At 37.6% G+C, this 19678-nt stretch overlaps 1 protein-coding gene across 1 annotated transcript in view; it reads left to right on the top strand.

The window, feature by feature from the left end:
* Window positions 1-6804: 6804 nt before the first annotated feature.
* The window catches only part of IDO2 (indoleamine 2,3-dioxygenase 2), a 53112-nt gene continuing 40238 nt past the window's right edge, over window positions 6805-19678 (top strand). Inside the window, exon 1 of the mRNA XM_045821718.1 lies at window positions 6805-7005. Coding sequence (XP_045677674.1) covers window positions 6907-7005 — 99 coding nt within the window. The 5' untranslated portion in view covers window positions 6805-6906. The remainder of the gene's footprint in view (window positions 7006-19678) is intronic.

Raw genomic sequence — 19678 nt, 5'->3', positions numbered from 1 at the left:
ATGATCTGCAAATTAATCCATAAAACATCAATTAATAAACTAGGTTAATCTAATAAAAATTTTAAACAACAAAATAGCAACATGTGTTTAAAAGTGGGATGACCCATATTACTTTTAGATTATAAAGATGATGATTTAAATGTAACAACTATTTTTACATATTTATATGTTTTAGAAGTTTACAAGTGTTTTTCAGGAAAGGGCATTGCTTCCTATCTAGGACCTTACCAGTCAGTCAAAACAGAAACTATTTTCCTACTTTGTGGTGACTCTCAGAACATTGGAAACAGGGTAGATGAGGACAGGACAATGCCAGAATAACCTGTTTTTTTTTAAGAAGAGTGTCTTTAGAAGAATGAACATACAAAACCATCTAATTCTCCAAAGACAGTCAAAGCCTCATGGATCGCAGGACGAACTCCAATGATTATGCCGATACACCCGCCTCCCACCTATCCGTTTGTCCAAACCCACCCAACAGCAGAGTTAACTTGTAGGGGATTCTCTCTCTATTCTGTTCTCACAGATTTATTTTATTCTCTTTTAGTCATACTTTTCTTTAGCTCTTCTGTAGTACCTATGGCTCTGTGTGTGTCTGTGTCTTACTTCACTTGCTAATGTCTAGTTCCCTGTAGGTAAGATCCATAGCCTTTTAATTTTTACATCATAGCACTTAGCGATGTATTTGGATACCAGAAGTTAAAAGAATGAACAAATGCAGTGTTGAGTTGGAGTACTATTTCATTAACAGGGTTATACTTAACCCTATAACCATCAGAATCTCTCTACTCTAATTACTTTTTGTTCAGTAACCATCTAGTAGTCAAACATACTGTGCAAGCTCCTTAGATAACAGAGTTAAAAAGATTAATGGCACCAATCCTACCTTCAAGGAGCGCACTAGTGGACAACTGGGGGGATTAATTATTTGAACACAATGGAATAAGGATTATATGAATATAAACAGTGAGCACTGGACCAAAGAGCTGTAGCCCCTAAACCCGGTGAGAAGGCTGAAGAAGGGTAATGGGCTTCCCATGGACAGAACAGGGGAGGAAAAGCCGGCACTAGAAAGGGTTGTGGCAGTACCAGACCTTCTCAGGTGAGGTGATACATGAGGTAAGTTTTAAGAGATGATTAGTGTATATGCAAGTGAAAAAAAAATGCATTGGAGAATTCCAGAAAGAAAAAGATGTGTAAGGATGCAGCATAAACATTCACTATTTGAGGAAGTACACATAGTTTGGTACAACTGAAGCATGAAAGAACTAACATTGATTGGTAGGTGAAATTAAACCATAATTGGTTTCAAGAGCCATGCACTGAAATTGTTTCAAATTATTCTGAAAACACAGGGAATTTTTTTTGATTGTTGACACCATCACAGATATCCCCCATTTTGCCCCTCATTACCCAGCCTTCACCCCTCCGACCCTGGCCTTCACCACTTCCTTGTCTGTGTTCGTAGCTATGCATATATGTATGCATGTTCTTTGGCAAATATCTTCCAGTCACCCCCCACCCACCTCCTCTCCTCTGAGATCTATCTGTCTGTTCCATGTATCCATGCCTCTGGTCCTATTTTGTTCATCAGTTTATTTTGTTCACTAGATTCCACATGTAAGTGAGATCGTGTGGTGTTTGTCTTTCTCTGGCTTATTTCACTTAGCATAATAATCTCCAGGTCTATCTATACTGTCCCAAAGGGTAGGAATTCCTTCTTTTGCATAACCGTGTAGTATCCCCTTGTATAAATGGATGACAGCTTTTTTTGTCTACTCATTTACTGATGGACACTTGAGCTGTTTCCAGATCTTAGCTATTGTAAATAATATTCCCATGAACATAGGGGTTCATATATTCTTTCTGATCGGTGTTTTAGTATCCTTACTATATATTCCCAGTGGTGGAATTGCTGGGTCAAACAGAAGTTCCATTTTCAATTTTTTGAGGAAACTCCATACTGTTTTCCACAGTGGCTGCACCAGTCTGCATTCTCACTAGCAGTGCATGAGGGTTCCCTTTTCTCCAAATCCTTGCCAGCACTTGTTATTAGTTGATTTATTGATGGTAGCCATTCTGACAGGTGTGAGGTGATGCCTCATTGTAGTTTTAATTTGCATCTCTCTGATTAGTGACATTGAGGATTTTTTCATATGGTCATATGTCTATTGGCCATTCATATGTTGTCTTTGGAGAAGTGTCTATTCAGGACCTTTGCCCATTTTTTTAAATTGGATTGTTTGGCTTCCTGATATTGAGTTGTGTAACTTTTTAAATATATTTTGGACATTAACCCCTTATCAGATGTGTCATTGGTGAATATATTTTTGCCTTTATGGTCAATTGATATTTGATAAAGGAAGCATGAACATACAATGGAGTAAAAACTATCTCTTCAATAAAAGGTGTTGGGAAAATTAGACAGGTACATGCAAAAAAAATGAAACTAGACTACCAACGTACACCATACACAAGAATAAACTCAAATGGATAATGGACTTATATGTGAGTTGTGAAAAAAAAATCCTAAAATAAAATGTAAGCAGTAATTTCAGACATCTCGCATAGAAAAGAGAAAGGTTTTAAGCACAGAAGTGACTTTATTATATTTGCCTACTTGAATCATATTTAAATGAAGGACTGCCCACTCTAAATAAATAAATATTTAAATGACTCTGGCAGTAGTAAAAAAAAAATACAGGGGTGGAATAAAATGGGGAGTAATAGTAATGGCAGGGCAATAAATTTAAAGGTTGTAAAAGTAATTCATTTCTAAAATAATTGGCAAATATTATGGGATTAGATTTGAGTCAGACAGATAAGTTGGGGATTTATTATTATAATATTTCAATATTAAATGGCAAGGGATTGAAAATAATGGTACTTGGGTTGGAAATAAAAAGAAAAATGAAAAATATTAAGGCAGTAAGATTGGCAAGATTGGTGTTCTGTTGGATGTGATGGAGAGGTGATTTCTAGGTCTCTAACTAGGTAACTATGGCAACAGAGGTGCTACGGTCGGCTTCACAGATATTCAAACTGTGCGGTCACGTGGGGTCTTGCATGCAGAAGGACTCCCTACTAGGCTTAATGTTCTAGTGTCAGTGTCTTGAAATCCTTAGTAATTTTCAGCAAGGGTGCTTATTTTCATTCTTCACTGGAGCCATCTAATTATATTGCCAGTTCTGAGAGATACTATTTATCAAAGCATGGAATAGATGAGGAAAATGAGCTTTGTTCTCATTATGAGACAATAAGTGACAAGAACAGCTTTGACCTGTCTTTAGACTGTGTGTTCTCTGCTCAAGACCTTAAGATAGTTGCTGGAGGTTTCATAAGCCTTTGCCTCTGCTTCAATGCAAGGTATCTAGTATATGTTTGATGTGTTAAAACATTTCAGATGGAGCATTTATAATTGCTTTATAAAGCATTATAAGATGAAGATGACAGGGTAGATTCAACTAGAAACAATGTTGGGAGTCATTAGCCTAGAGACCATGGCTGATGTCTTGGAATAGATGAGATCATCCAAAGAAAGGCATGCCTTGAGTGGTTAAGAGTGATGACCTTAAATTGTCTGTGCTCTGGTCCTGACTCTGCCACTCACAAATGTACAACCATAGGCTTTTATTTAACTTTTCCAAGCTGCAGTTCCCTCAAATCAATTATGGGAATAGTAATAGTGCCTAACTCATGGGGCTACTGTGGGAGTTAAATGAGACATTCCATAGGAGATGCTTATCATAGGATTTAGCACAGAAGAAAAATCAGTGAATATTAGCTATTAGTTTTTTCTTACTATTTTTAAGCACAATATAACAAGAAGGAATACATGTCATGGGAGAACTTGAAAAGAGAAGAGTGTTTTGTGGGTTTTTGGAATTTTTTTTTGAAAAGGACAAGTAGGCCAAATTCCAGATGCCTGGATTAACTAATCAAGGAAAGGACTAGAAAGTCCTATTGAATTTATGAACAAAGAAGCAATTAATAAGCTGGAGGGGAACAGTCTCAGTGTACCAGTACTCTTTGGGCTGATTGTTTTTGATATTCAGACTTTGGACTTCATCAATTTGAAACTGAAACTATGTATATCTGATGCGATATCTTATTTCATCCTTTTCTGAATACTTCTTGGTCCATTTCCAAAAATCCCTAGTACCTAGTTTAAGAGAAACGGATGCCTTGTCTAATACTGATACTAGGGTGACTCATGGGAAAGCTAAGATAGAGCATATGACTACAGAACTCCAAGTGTTACCACTGAGAGGAAGTTCATGGACAAAATTGTATTTCACCTACTTCCTCTTGGCAAATAAGATGCAAAGCAGAGCTTCATAGAGGGTATGGCCGCTGTGGTCTTTGTTGCAGGGGCTGTGCTTAAAGTGCACCACAGAGTCTAGCACAAACCTCTACCTGGCATTAAGACCCCAGTTCTAAAAATGTAGGGCTCACAATACGACTCTGACCAATTATTCATTTAACAAACATTTACTGAGCTCCAGCTACTGGGAGATACAAAACTCACTGGGACGTGGGTTCTACAAGGAGCTTACAATAGCAGACAAAATGAGAGAAATACATTAGTAACAATCAAACTGGGTAGAACTTGAAATCTGACATGAAGGAAGTCCAAGGTGATTGTAGAATTTTGCACAGCTGGAAAGGTGCTTGGGGGCCAGGTGATAGACATCCTTAAGTGCCAGGCCAAGGAAATTTGAACTTTATTTAATTTACACTGAGGAGTTCTTCAAAGGTTTTATGGCAGAACCCGAGATATACAACTGACCCACAAGTACCATGGACATAAATCTGGGGAACAATGACGATCAAGACTGAACATGCAGACTTGGGGACTTGAGCACAGAAATGATGGTTATGATCAGACAAAAACACATGAGACCACTGAGGCAGAGAAACAGTTACAACAATACTGCATATATTTATATGTTCGGGGCTGAAATAGAAAAATAGGTGTAGTAACTGAAACAGAAAAGATAAAGTCAGAATGGTAGGAGAGAAAACCAGAAAAACATGTTATTAAAAAAGGATTTATAGAATGGGGGGAAAGAACATCACAAAATATCTTGGATAAACACTTTTATTTCCTACAGAAGTAGAAAGAGAGGTTTAGTATTAAAATTCTCACTTTTGTTTCCCACTTGTTGAAAAGTCAAGTAGCTAATAGGTGACAGAGTCTTACGTAAGTCGGCCTGGCTGACGTACAGTGAGAAAGTTCTGAGCTCAGAGGCTGCAAATTGAAATTCTAGTTCAATTCTGATGTGAAATCCCTGGGTGGCACTTGCTAAATCATTTCACTCCTATAAATCTCAAATTTTTCGTGTATTTAATGAGGGTGTTGAGCTAGGTCATTTATTCTATCATGCTCCCTTCACTTCTGATAACTTATGATTCCATGCTTTTACAATGTTAAGGTAATTTCTTGAGAGAGTGCAGAAAAGTAGATGAAAAATAATGACTAGCATAAACAAAACTAAGTCATCTTTCAATCCGAGATTGCAGGAAAGAAGATGATTAAACACATGAAGTTTGAGAAATCGCATTTAGTAGGCATAAGAAACTGAACTTGGAGACTGGTTGGATATTGGGCTGAACAGAAGTGGATGATTGAGGATGGCTGTGAGGGGGGTTTTCAATGAACCATGAACCAATTAGGCTACATTTGACATGCAACCTGCAAAACTCAACCCTCCATGGGAACTGTTAAATGAATTATCAGAGCACTTCCTCCGCTTAGCTTTTATATTCAATTTACAGAATGGGAAGCAAGAGGAAATGGGTAGATAAAGTGAGGGAAGTGGGCAGATTAATTAGTTTCCACATAAATTTGTTTACCAGCTTGCGACAAGTTAGGTTTAGGGTCCATTGGACAAAAGGTGGAGTGTTCAGAATTCTCACAGGGCAGATCCATGGCCTAGAGTTTGCCACTCCATATTCAAGTGAATTCAAACCATGATGGGCCTTCTGACAGACAACCCAGCAGCCTGATTTAGTGAACAGAGCAGTGGCTTGGAAATCAGGATACCTCAACTCTGGTCCTCACTCTGTTATTAATTAGTGGCATGAAAATGGGCAGGGGTTTTCACATGGGCATGCCTTGGTTTTCTAGCCTGTAAAAGTGACCTGAAAGAACCTACTTCATAAGTAAAATCACTCATCTTATTGACAGATTCTCAAAAGATGTTTGATAAAAGTCGAGGGTTAAATCAAATAATCTGTTCAAGCTCTTCTCAAGTTTGTTAGTATCTACTACTTGTCTTGTGAAGCTTAACAATACATATATCCTCCTTCAATGTGCTCAAAGATTTTTAAAATTATAAAATATTGTAAATTAAAGTAAGTCAAAGCAATTATAATCTTAGAACACACGGTTCAAACTACATATAAAACACTCCAGATGTTCTAATACACATCGATTCCTCCTTCCTATCCTGCTCATCACCAGTCACTGAAATATCTATCCATGTGTCACTAACTTCTGGTTTAAATAGCTTTTTCCTTTTGGATGAAGACCCAATTGTCAATCCTATGAGGGGATTTGTGATGAGCCATAACCAATTTGTCTCTGGGTCTAAAACCAATCATCTCATATGACACATCTATGAAAAACACTGGGATTTTGTTTTCTGAGATGATTTTTTTTTGCCTGCTTATTTTGATAAACAGTCTTTAGTTGTTTACTCAGCATGGTGTCAAAGAAAGTTCGTGGCAGTCTGGAATTCAACCTCTGGCCAAGGTTCCCCCTGCTGCTGCAACACGGCTCAACCAAGTGAGATGCAAAAATGCTATTCTGAAGGTCCCTTCACCTGGGTCTGCGACATACCTGCGGCAGAGAGCAGTGGTGTCTTCAGTAGCAGCTCCAGTGCAGATACTTCAAACAAAATTATGGAACGACAAAGTCAGAATTTAAAGACAACACTGTCATTATCTTTAGGAAGATTTCACATTTCTGAAGATTATGGGTTTCTTCTTCCAAATCCTCTGGTAAGCATGGAGCCTTTGATCAGGTCAGAATAAGTTTACTGAGATGCTGGTTTGTTCGTTTGTTTGTTTGATGTACTGATTAAGAGAATGCAACACAAATACCAAGTTGTTGATGTAGGAACAATGCTACAAATAATGCAATGCATACTTATCAACAAAAGAGAAGCAATAACTACTGCAGAGGAGAGTCCAATTGGAGTGGTTTAATGTCAGGGTTTTTCTTTTTGTAATAGATGGTCAGCTTAGTAAACTTATCAGAAAATCTAGTAGTTATATATAAAAGGACAAAACTTAGAGATCAGTTATATAGGCAAATCAGTTTATCTCGGTGAGCTAGTGGGACAGAAAAGAAATCATGAAGGACCTTGGGTGCTTTCGGGGCTGGTAGGAGGAACTAGATATTTACAGAAAAGTGGAAGAAACTGTTGAGAAAGAATGTACCTATTTCTTAATTCTACTTGAGGTTCAATCTACAATGTCATTTTTCGTCAGTTAACTTTTGTCAGCACTGTTTCCTATTTGAATGTGGTCTGAGGCCTGCAATGTGGTAAGTGTAAAAATTCACAGAGTGCGCCACTACTCCCTTTTACCTTTGGGCTAGCTAAAGTCCAGAGGAAGTGACTTTCCCAATGTCACATTAGTGACAAAAGCAGAACAAGTACTCAGGATTCTTGACATTCTTTTTTAAATACTGCATCATAAATAAGGGGCAAGACTATTCAGTTTAAATCTAAGCATCCAATGTTACTGTCATTGCGATAATATTATATCAAAGTTTTTCCTCCCATAAGCATAAATTGTCATTTAACTGTGATTAGAGAATGGCCTGGAATTCAATGAGCTTTTATCGAATACCTACTCTGATGCTTATTTACTTCGGAGTGTTATTAGAAAAATACAGATGAAGAGAGATAGGATCCATTCACTGGTTTTAAGAGAGTTAAAAACTCTTGCAGAGCTATTAGTTGTGAAGCCAAGTAACACACCTACAAGTAATTTGAGCATTAAAAATAATAGAAGTAATAACTTCAGTGTGTTACACAGAGTAGGATTGTAGCCCTTAGTATTGGATTATGTTCTCTGACACTGCTGCTAGGGTCATGATGACCACAGAGTCTCCGTTTATTAGGAACTGAAGAGATCCCCATGATGTGGGACTTTCATGTGAAACCACGCATCAGTCATCCTCACTTGCACTCACAGACTCATGGCTCCTTCAGTGAATCACGAGTAGTGCCTGGCCCTCCATTTTCACACCTACTCAGCGGAGATCTAGTGCCACCCCACCCACTGGATTGCTATGGAGCATGAAAGCACTTTGATAAATGGAGTGTAAGGACTAGGAAACCAGTTCTCCTGACCCTCAGTCCATTGCTTGTTAAAAACTCCATTCTGTGTATGTAATTTGACTCAGGAATATTCCCATCATCACCAGCTCACAAGGAGGAAAAGGCCCATAAGCCAAGAAGTTCTTATTGCATTAAATATGTACCCTGAGCTGAAGAAAAATTATTATACAGTATGTAAACATTGTGGAGAGCCACAGTTACTGAGTTCCCCTCTTTGCTCTTTCTTTTTCTTATAAATTAAAAAGAGAGAGAAACAGCAACAACAACAACAACAACATCAGGTTGGAATGTACTGAGGCAGAGCAGGTTCGTTCTTGGGTTCAGTTGGACATTATCTACTAGAAATTCCCACTCCTGAGGCCATAAAAAAGGGTTTATTTTACTGTAATTGCATGCCAGATTTCTAAAAAAAAATGTAGTTGTTTGTTTCAGTTTTAGTTTTCTGTCATTTGTGTGAGAAGTTTAAATACTTCCCTTTCTGGGAAAAGGTAGAATAGTAGGAATCCATCCCTGGTTACTCCACCCATCAGGAGAGGCTCTGTCCTTGATCGTCAGGCAGCAGAACTGCTGCAACTGGTCAGAAGGGAAAGTATCAGTCACTGACTTTGCTAAGAGCATGAGTGGGATTTGCTTTCCTTTAGTTTAAAGCTGGTGATGGGAGGGCTGTTCTCCATGTCAGCTGGCCCAAAGATGTTTTTTCAGCAAGCTTAGTTGTGTACTATAAATATTGACTTCAATGTCTCTTAGAAAAATAACCAAAAACCAGAATGAGCAAACTTTCTGGCTTTGGGGAGAGAGGAATGACTCAGTCTACTCCACTGTTTGTATTAGACCTCAGACATTTCCAGGGTCCAGTGTTTCAGTGTGGATGATGTATACGTCTCAAGCTCATGTCCGTATATATGCCACAAAAGTCTTTTGGAAGATCATGAGTGAGTGTGTGTGTGTGGCGGGGGGGCGGGGTTCTGGGGAGGAGTCCATTTTCTTTAGACATGAAGAATGTGAGGAAATGAACTGCAGGAAAGGAGGGACCAAGTTAATTATGGCAGGAGATTAGATTGGAGTAGAACTGAGACCTTGAAAGTTAGCCTTAGGAACTGGGCTTGCACACATGACATAATGCAACTGGCATTTGAAAAATTTCTTAGCAGAATGTTAAGTGCAGGGTGGGTTAGAGCAGTGGTTCCTGAACTGTACCCCACAATTGCTTTGGGGCAGGGCAGCTTTAGAAAATACTGATGCTACAGCCCCTCCCAGAACTGTTAATTATGAATCTCTAGCCTAAGCAGCTCAGGATTTGATAAGCATGGAATACCTAGAGGACGGTGCAGGTCCAGATGAGAAATGAGGGCTCCACTTAAAAGGCTGGGTGTGGAAATAAAGGAGCCATGGTCATAAGACACACTGAGAAGGGTCTTGGAAGTAGTGCAAGCACAAAAACAAGGGGAAGGGGGACTTTTAAACGTGCCATGGAGCAGAAGGAAAGGACTAGTGCGAATAGTCACGGGATGTGGGAAACGCTGTTCTTTACAGTCATCAAGCAACCATTTAGGAAAAATAAATACATACATACTCTCCTGTAGAAATTCAAAATGCTTAACAGAAGCAGTAGATTCCAGCTGCTTAGAAGGAAGAGTAGCAAAATAATTGCCACAGGAGGCTATAGTTTTGGATAGAAGTTATAGGTAGAAAAAATTCAGGTATTTTCCTGAAAAATTGTTATCTCTGCTAGGATCTGGAGCCTGCCTCATCACGTTGAATAGGAATCTGAGGCAATGAGGGTAGTGTAGGAGAGACAGAGACCAAGAGATCAGACTTCATATCAACTAGTGTTAAGGATGTTGGAGGGGTATGGATTTCCGTTCCAAAAACTAAGAACCAAGAAAGATTAGTAGGACCAAAGGGGAAATGGCCAGACAGGCATGAGGAGAAGAGAGAGGAGGGACAGCCAAGGTAGTTCTCTGGAAACCAGACTTATAAGCAACGAAGCAACTTAGAGTTTCCTTACTCAGGATGTTTTGAGACAACGTGGAGAGAGGTGAGCTGACAGATCCTAAGAAAGGATGAAGGCATAGGAAAATTCACACCTGCTACTCTTAGTCAAAATGAGGCTCAGGAATTATATTCGTTTCCTCCAGTTGTTGTAGGAAATTACCACAATTTGGGTGGCCTGCAACAGCAGACATTTATTTTCTCAGAGGTGTAGAGATCAGAAGTCTGAAAGGGGGCTGTCCACAGACCCATTATCCCTCCAAAGGCTGTAGGAGAGGATCCTTCCTGCCTCTTCCATCTTCTCGTGGCTCTGTGGTAGCATATGACTTCACTCTCTGCCTTCCTCTTCACATGGACTTCTCTGCGTCTATGCCTTCGCCCTCCTGTCTATGCCTTCTCTTACAGGGACACTTGTCTTTGGATGCACATTAACGCAGGTGATCTCTTGTGCTCATGAACTAAGTTACATCAGCAAAGGCCCTTTTCACAAATAAGGTTACATTTAGTTTCCAAATGGACATATTTTGGGGATGGGGGAGGTGTAGCACTCAACTGATTCCAGGGAGCCAGGTAAAAAGTAAAGAGTTAGAGGGACCTGGGCAATGCGAACAGAAATTTTGTTTTGCCCTGAGATTCCCCAAACCTGACCCTGTAGGCAAGAGAGGGTGGAAGATGATGAAGAGTCAGAGTCGATGTACAGTGATTAAGGAGGCATGTGATACACGCCATTGTCATTGACTGGTTTTGTCGTATAATGTTAACCCATGTTCACCAGTATGATGTTGATGTGCTGAAGATAATTAATATCTTATGCTGGCAAATTATAGTTTTAAGGTGAGAGGAAAGATAGAATATGAGACAGAGTGTAGGCAAAGGGGCAAGTAAGTTAGCCCACGTAAGCTCAAGTCCAGCCTTGTCTTAGTTAAGTGGGAAAGGAAAGAGTCTTCTCTCTTGTATAAACTGAAATGGATAAACTAGAACTGTGTTTCTGAGACTGTGGCCTGTGGAATGCAGAAGAGAAAAGAGGGGCAAAGACGTTCTTGAGAGTGCATAAGCACTAAGGAATTCAGTATATTTATTCTCTGATATAAAAACAAAATGTTGCAGTGATAACTTGCAACTGACAGACTCTTTTGTATGATTTTAGTTTCTTCATTTTTTTTTTCATCTGAGGTCTTTGAATCCTTGGGAAGTTATTCTCTGGGAATTATGAGCATTTTTCCTTTATGACAATTTTATATATTACTCTAGTGGAGAAAGAGTAGATAGTCAACATGACAGATTATGATTAAGAGCAAAGCCAGAGTCCATTACAGTCATGCTAGTTTCGGGTTGAATTCCAGCTAGATCTCCGATCTCTTTTAAAATTAGCAAGTGATAGTTAATCTCTTTGAACCTTATTTTTCTTTTGCGAGAATAAAATTTCATGGACATGCTTTTGATAAGGAGGTAAGAAGTAAATACAAGTTAGATATTACTAATACCTAAAAGCCCCATATAATTCTTAGACTCTGGTTATAAACTCAGGTTAATGAGTCACGTAAATTAAAAATCCACTGTATGAAATCTTGCTTCACATTTCTCTTTACTGATAATTTATTTTATTATTAATCTTTAGAAATTTGAAAACTACTGACATGGTTGGTGTGGTGGCTTACCATACACCACCATACTCTTATGAAAAAATATTCTAACCATGGCAATTTTATTACTACATTTATGGAACCATATTAAGTAAAAATTGGAAATGTTTAAAAATATAAAACTAATTTTTCATAGCTCCACCTCAAAATCGAAATAACTTTGATGTTTGGAGATACATAATTCATCTAAGAGTGTATATGTCTGTGTGTGTGTGTTTACAAAATTGTGAAGTCGTAACCTTATTGCATATCCAAATCTATTCTGCACTTTCAACTCCAAGCTATAAAACACTTTGCCTGAAATCAATCAGTCTAAGTATAACTTTAATGGTTGCATCACATTCCATTTATATGATAAAACACTGAAATTTACATGGATTAGATATTTGGTGAATTTTAATTTACTCTCTTTATAAAAAAATGGATATGTAAAACTTTGTGTTTGTTCTACCCTCAATGTTTTAATTTAAACCACAAAATTTCTGTATTTTGTCCTAAAAATAACTTGTAATCACTAATTCTCAGAACAATTATTTAAAACCTTTCCCCACCTTTCATTCTAACTTGCAACCATTTGCTCTGTTTCTCTAGAGTCAAATTACCCTCCCCCAGTTTACTCTTCTCTCAGTGTTTTTGGCTTTTTATTCATTATTTCAATGTAGTGAGTATTTTTTACTACTTTCTGTGTCTAAGGGCACTTAGGTAGTGCTTATGACACAGATGTGAATAAGAACAAAGTGAGCTCTGTACTCCCAGACTAAAGAAATGTTGACAAAAAGTATGAGATGAGAACAAAAATATTGGGCATCCTAGGTGTACTAATTAGTTTGGTACCAATTAAAAGTTATAGTCTTTAATATTTATCCAGTGTTTATTATGACAAAAGATTGAGCTCTCCTTCTAGGTGGAGAGAGAGGTCAGAGAAAATGAACTACTCTCTGAGGTAGATAATAGAATTCTTGAGGCCAGAGAAATTTTAAGTGGTAAGTTTTTAATTGCATTTTCCATTTTCTCCATGCTCATTGGTCTATTTAGGTTTCCTATTTCCAGACACACACACAAAAAGATATTTTACAATTGAAATGTGGATTCAATTCAGATTTTCAAATACACTAGCAAAACTTATTTATACTGTGTTTTTCTATTTTATTAAGAATTGAATTTTTAATTTCCTGTTATAGACCCTTTGTAATATATAATAATAAAAAAGTAGCAATTACTATTTAGTTTGTGCTCACTTTGTCCTAGACTTTGTATTAACCTTAACTATACTTTTTCATTCTGCACCTCTCAATAATCTTCACTATTCACAGATGATTCATTTGATAATGAATTCAGCCTTTTCTCTGAAATATACATGCTAGCTGTTCACCTTTCTCTACTTCCATCGTAGTTCAGTCCAGCATCGTTTCTCCTCTGGATTATTGTCCCCCACCCACCTCGTCTCTTTATTTCCATGCTTGCCCAGCTATAAAACACTGTCTGCAGAGCAGTGACTCTTCAAAAATAAAAATTAAACCATGACACTTTGCTCTTTAAAACTCTCCAGTTGTGACTTCTCGTCAAGATGGTGGCATAGGCAGACATGGCTCACCTCTTCACACAACCACAACAAAACTACAACTAAAACAGAGAACAACCGTCACTCCAAACCACCAGGAATCAAGTCGAACGGAAGTCTGACAACTATAGAATTAAAGAAGCCACATCCATCCAGACTGGTAGGAGGGGCACAGATGCAGAAACGGCTGGTCCCACATCCATGTGTGGTGGTTAAAAATTCAGGAGGGATATCTCAGGAACAAGGAATCCCAGTCCCACACCAGGCCCCTAGCCCAGGGTTCCAGTGCCAAGAAGGTAAGTCCCTACAACTTCTGGCTGCAAAATCTAGTGGAGATTAAGTCAGTGGAAGAAACTTCTGGAGCCCTAAGCAGTTCTTCAAGAACCCACATACCGACTCACCTATGCAGATTTACTTCCTCTGTGCTCCAGTGACAGGGTGGTGACTTGAGGGGCACCAGTGGTATGCAGGAAGAAGCTGAAGTGTATGGCATCAAGGCTAGCAGAGGCTATGGTACCTTTTCTGGGTCTTCCCACCACAGAGCTGGCAGACCTATCAGAGACTCCATCAGACTGGGTAACACTGTTAGACCCCACCTTGGAGATCCCCAGAGACTCTGTCCCACCCAAATCATGGGCTCATTCAAGCTGCTTTTCCATATGAATGGCGGTCTTGGCTCCTGCTTCACAGCTTCCTAAAGCCTCTCAAACAAGCAGCAGTTGGCCTCACTGAGCCCCAGGCCTAGAACTAACCACCTAGAATCACAGCTTGACTTTGCCTGGAAATCTCCAACCCCAGCACATGAGGCAGCCATCTCAGATTGCTTTATAACTCAGGCAGGGTGTCCTGGGCAAAACACAAGTGAGGGCTGACCTTGGCCTGCAATTCCTGGGAAACCCCAGGGCCAGCACACCCAGTGGGCAGCTTCAGACCACATCAGAGCCTCACCACCCTATACCTGCAGAGCTGATCCTCCACAGAGGGCAGAGGTTGGTGCTAAGTGGTCACAGCCAATCCTTGAAGCCGACTGGCCTGGGAAAAGACCTCCCATTGATCTGCCAACAGAAACCAAGTTTCAACTACAAGAGGAGGGTGTACTCAGTACACATGAAGGGCGCACCTTGAATACCCAGCTTGGGTAATAGGAGAAGCTGTGCCATTGGACCTAGAGGACACCAACTACATGAGGCCACACTACCAAGACAGGGAGTCAAAACAGTTCTACCTAATACATAGAAGCTGCCAAAATGAGGAGACATAGAACATGGCCCAAATAAAAGAACAGATCAAAACTCCAGAAAAGGAACTAAATTAAATGGAGATAAGCAGTCTATTGGATGCAGAGTTCAAGACACTGGTTATAAGGATGCTCAAGGAACTTAGTGAGGACCTCAGCCACATGAAAAAGATCCAGTCAGAAACAAAGGATACACTAATTGAAATAAAGAACAATTTATAAGGAAACAACAGTATAGTGTATGAAGCTGAGAATCAAATCAATGATTTAGAACATAAGGAACCAAAAAACATCCAATCAGAGCAACAAGAAGAAAAAAGAATCCAAAAATGAAGACAGTGTAAACCCTGTGGGACAACTTTAAGCAATTCATAGAAATGCCAGAAGGAGAAGAGAAAGAGCAAGAAATCAGAAATCAATTTGAAAAAAAATTTAATTGGGTTGCTTGTCTTCTTAGAGTGGAGTCGTGTAAGTTCTTTATATATTTTGGAGATTAAACCCTTGTCTGAGGTATCATTGGCAAATATGTTTTCCCATACAGTTGGTTCTCTTTTTATTTTAATACTGTTTTCTTTAGCTGTGCAAAAGCTTTTTATTTTGATGAGGTCCCATTTGTTTATTCTTTCCTTTATGTCCCTTGCTCTAGGAGACATGTCAGTAAAAAAGTTTCTGCATGAAATAGCTGAGATTTTCCTACTTACGTTCTCTTCTAGGACTTTAATGGTGTCATGGTTTATATTTTAAGGCATGATGATTTCATGTTTCTTTTTTGGTGTAATTTATGTCATGATTTATTATTGATTGATCTATTTGTTATGCAAAGTAAACTTAAAGATGAAATATCTGGGAGAATGTTAGCTGTCTTGTTTGAGATAAAAAAAAATGGAGAAAAACCTTTCTCTAAAGAAAGGAAGAAATTTTACTATTTTGGAATTGTTTTACTATGTCATTTTAGAATGTTGACCTCTGCCCAATTTTTTCAAATATGGTTATTGTCTGAAACCTTCAGATGTCATCTGTCCATCCCCTGGATCTCTCAAACCATTTATGTCAACTTTTCACTTAATTTAACTTTTGTTTTAGTTGATCTCCTAGCTCTTCTCCTTGCAAGTAGTTTAAATTCTAATTGAGGTCCTGACTTATTGAATATCTAAGTCCAAAATGATATTAAAAAAACTACTGTCACTATATGTGTTTAAGTGGTGAATTCTCTTTTGTATGGACTCTTCATGTCAATAAACACATAAAATGAAAGTTGTTAAGCTCTAAAAAAAAAAAAAGAAAAGAAAAAAATTGTGAAAGAAATCTTCCCTAATTTGGTGAAGGAAGTAGACATGCAAGTCCAGGAAGTGCAGAGGGCCCCAAACAAGATGGATGCAAAGAGGAGCACACAAAGACACATCATAATTAAAATGCTAAAAGTTAAAGAGATGGGAGGGGGGTTGTGGGAGAATGAGTGAAGAGGTGAGGGAGTTAAGAAATACAAACAGGTAGTTAACGGAATAGCCATGGGCATGTAAAGTACAGTATAGGAAATGGAGTAGCCAAAGAACTTACATGCATGACCCGTGGACCTGAACAATGGTGGCGAGATTGCCTGAGGGAGTGGAGGCTGGGTACAGGGGGGCAAAGGGGAAAAAATCAGGACAACAGTAATAGCATAATCAATAAAACATAATTTTTAAAAACCTCTCCAATTGCTCTTTAGAACAAAATCAAATGTTTTACCATAGTCTACAGGCCCCCCATGCTACTTATCTTTCTCTTCAAAGTCATCTAATATCTCTTTCTCCTCACATTAATTTGCTGTAATGTCACATTGGCCTCTTTCTATTGAAACTTGTCTTTTATTTCTTTTAAAACCATCTGCTTCAAATTCTAATCTCTCTGAGACTTTAATTTCTAATTTTTATGATATTAAGATTGTCACCTAACTTCCCTTTGTTGATATTTGTCTGGTTTATTTTTACTCAAACTTTTACCCTTTATGTGCTATTTTCTGCTTTTAAAAATTTTTATTGAATTTTTTGGAATGACATTGGTTAATAAAATTATGTAGGCTTCAGGTGTTAAGTTCTGAAATGCATCATTTATATGTGTTATTTTTTTTAACCAGAAGTTTTAGTTAACCTGTATGGATTTGACAAAGAGTTTATTATTTATATAAATACTTTATTGTAAAAAGTCTATTCTGTTTTAGGTTATAAGTCTGTTGAGAAAAATTATCCAAAATAAAGGAAAAGGATGACTGTGTGTTCATTCAATACTAGCCTGGAGCACTAATAGTCTCACTCTCTGGTTATTTAAAGCATATATCTTACATGCTGCTTACAGTTGGTTATGGCCCAATCTCTGAAGTTACAAATTAACTTGTAGATTTCTACGTGAAAGAGCTGAAAGTGATTTCCGCTGAGTAGAAAATAGAACTCTAAAACGTATGATTGTATGACCCTCTAGGACATTAATAAATCATATCATTTTTTTACTCTGCAAATCTGAGTTTATTTACAAACAATTTTTATTGTTGTTCAGTTACAGTTGTCCCCATTACCCCCCATTACTCTCCCTTGCCTAATCCACCCCAAACCTCCCACATTCAGTCCTCCCTCCTATTGTCCTTGACCATGGGTCATCTATACATGTTCCTTGGCCTGAACCTTCTGCTTCTTTCGCTTGTTATCTTCCTCCCCCCTGCCCTCTGGTCACTGTCAGTTTGTTCTTTATTTCCGTGTCTTTCATTTTATTTTGCTCACTTGTTTGTTTTGTTGATTAGGTTCTGCTTATAGGTGAGATCATAAGGTATTTGTCTTTCACCACCTATTTTGCTTAGCATAATGCTCTCCAATCAGAACTATCAGAACAAGAAGAAAAAAAGAATCCAAAAATGAGGATTCTCCAGTTCCATCCATGCTGCTGTGAATCTTTAACCTAACAATTTGATTTCAACATTGTTTTTTTTAACTCTGCAAACATTCAATTTATCAAGTCCTTTCAAAACAACTGTGCCATCCAGCTGATTTCCTCATTAATGATTGAGCTACTATATTTTGCCCTGTATAATGTGCACCCACATTTTTGTGTGTGTTATACATGGGGTTATTATACCTATGCTAAGTAATCATTATACCCATGTATAATGTGAATCCTTATTTTCCCCTCAAAAATCTAGGCAAAAAGTGTGCATTATTTTGGATCCATGTTTTATGTTGGCTTTAGTCATTAAAAAAATTTTTTTTGAAAATTATACCTTGGCAGATGTAAAAATCTAGGAAAAGAATACATAAAATAAAAAAAATAGTTTTAAAGGAAAGCCAAATATTTTGTATTATTCTTGTCCATTCCACTCTTGGTCTCCTGATTATTGGATTAAGGGAAAGAAAAACATGTAAAGTATCTTTAATTTCCTATCCCCTGCTCCACCCCTCCACCCCTCTCCCCCATCTCCACCATTCCCCATGTGTTTTTTCAGAGAGGTAATTGAAAGTACCTTGAAATTTGAATCAGAAGAACTCTGCATCAGAAGAACTCTGACCTGGCCACTGACCAAATCTCTAACCTTGGAAAGTTATTCATCTGCTCTGGGTTTAACCTCTTCTATTTCAAAAGGGAAATGATAAGATAATTTGTCTTAACTTATAACATGTACAGCACAAGTGTAGATCCATTAAAGATATACACATCAACAATAAAACTAAAGTACTCTAAAAGAAATAATGTTGGGATTGGAATAACTTTCTAAGCATAATTTAAAAAGCATCTGCATATATCTTTATGCAGATGCATAAAGAAAAGCATTGGTTCATTTGACTGCCCTGTTATAATTGGGTGTTTTACACACATGCACACAAAATGCAAATGACCAAAGCATATGAAAGCACATTCAAGTTTATCGATAATCATAGAAATGCAAATTTAAATAATAGAATGATACAATAAGTTTATTAAATATTGAAATGGTTATATTTTCCCTGGCTGGTGTGGCTCAGTGGATTGAGCACCATCTTGTGAACCAAAGGGTAGCTGGTTTGATTCCCAGCCAGGGCACATGCCGGGGTTGCTGGCCAGGTCCCCAGTAGTGGATGAGTGAGAGGCAACCACACAATGATGCTTCTCTCCCTCTTTCTTTCTCCCTTCCCCTCTCTCTAAAAATCAATAAATAAAATCTTTTAAAAAATTCTTTTAAAAATGATTAAATTTTACAAAGACTGAATCATGAATATCAAAAAAAATAAATAAAATAATTGCAGAATTTTCATGCAAATAATGTAACACATATCACACCTTATAAAATGATAAAACAAAAATGTTTGGTAATGTTCAATGTTGCTAGAATCATAGATAAACTGGCACTTCCTTTATACATAAAACACATTATAAATACAATTATAAATTCATGTGATTTTTTAGTAAGAAAATCAAGAAGTAGATTTTAACATTTTCATGTGCACGATCTTTAATGTAGCAAATCTATTTTTTGAAATTTGTCCTAATAATGAGAAAACATCTAAAAACACACAGATGAAGGAGACTGTTTCAGATTTGAAAAAATTATAAGCAATTGCTAATAATTATTAACAGAATATTATAATAGTATACAGGTTTTAAAATAAATGTGATATATATATAGTAACCGACACTAAAAGATACGCTATTTAATGAAAAACTCATCAGCTGAAACTGTCTCCCACACTGTAACTTTAAAAAAAAGTCTTTCAATCAAAAAGTAATTTACAGAATTCAATACTTTCTACAGTATCTAGATGAAAAGCCAAAAGAAAGAGTGCATGTTTAATGGATTGTGAAATATTGTAACAGGATGCAACCAAGGGGGGCCCAAAGTAGTAATTTGTAATGGGGTCAAGAACTCGGGGTGCCCAGGAAATATTTAAAA

The sequence above is a fragment of the Phyllostomus hastatus genome, unplaced genomic scaffold (genome assembly GCF_019186645.2).
Source record: "Phyllostomus hastatus isolate PE091 unplaced genomic scaffold, TTU_PhHast_1.1 phas_scaffold_46, whole genome shotgun sequence".
NCBI classification, from domain to species: Eukaryota; Metazoa; Chordata; class Mammalia; order Chiroptera; family Phyllostomidae; genus Phyllostomus; species Phyllostomus hastatus.
This window is presented reverse-complemented; position numbering and strand designations above follow the sequence as displayed.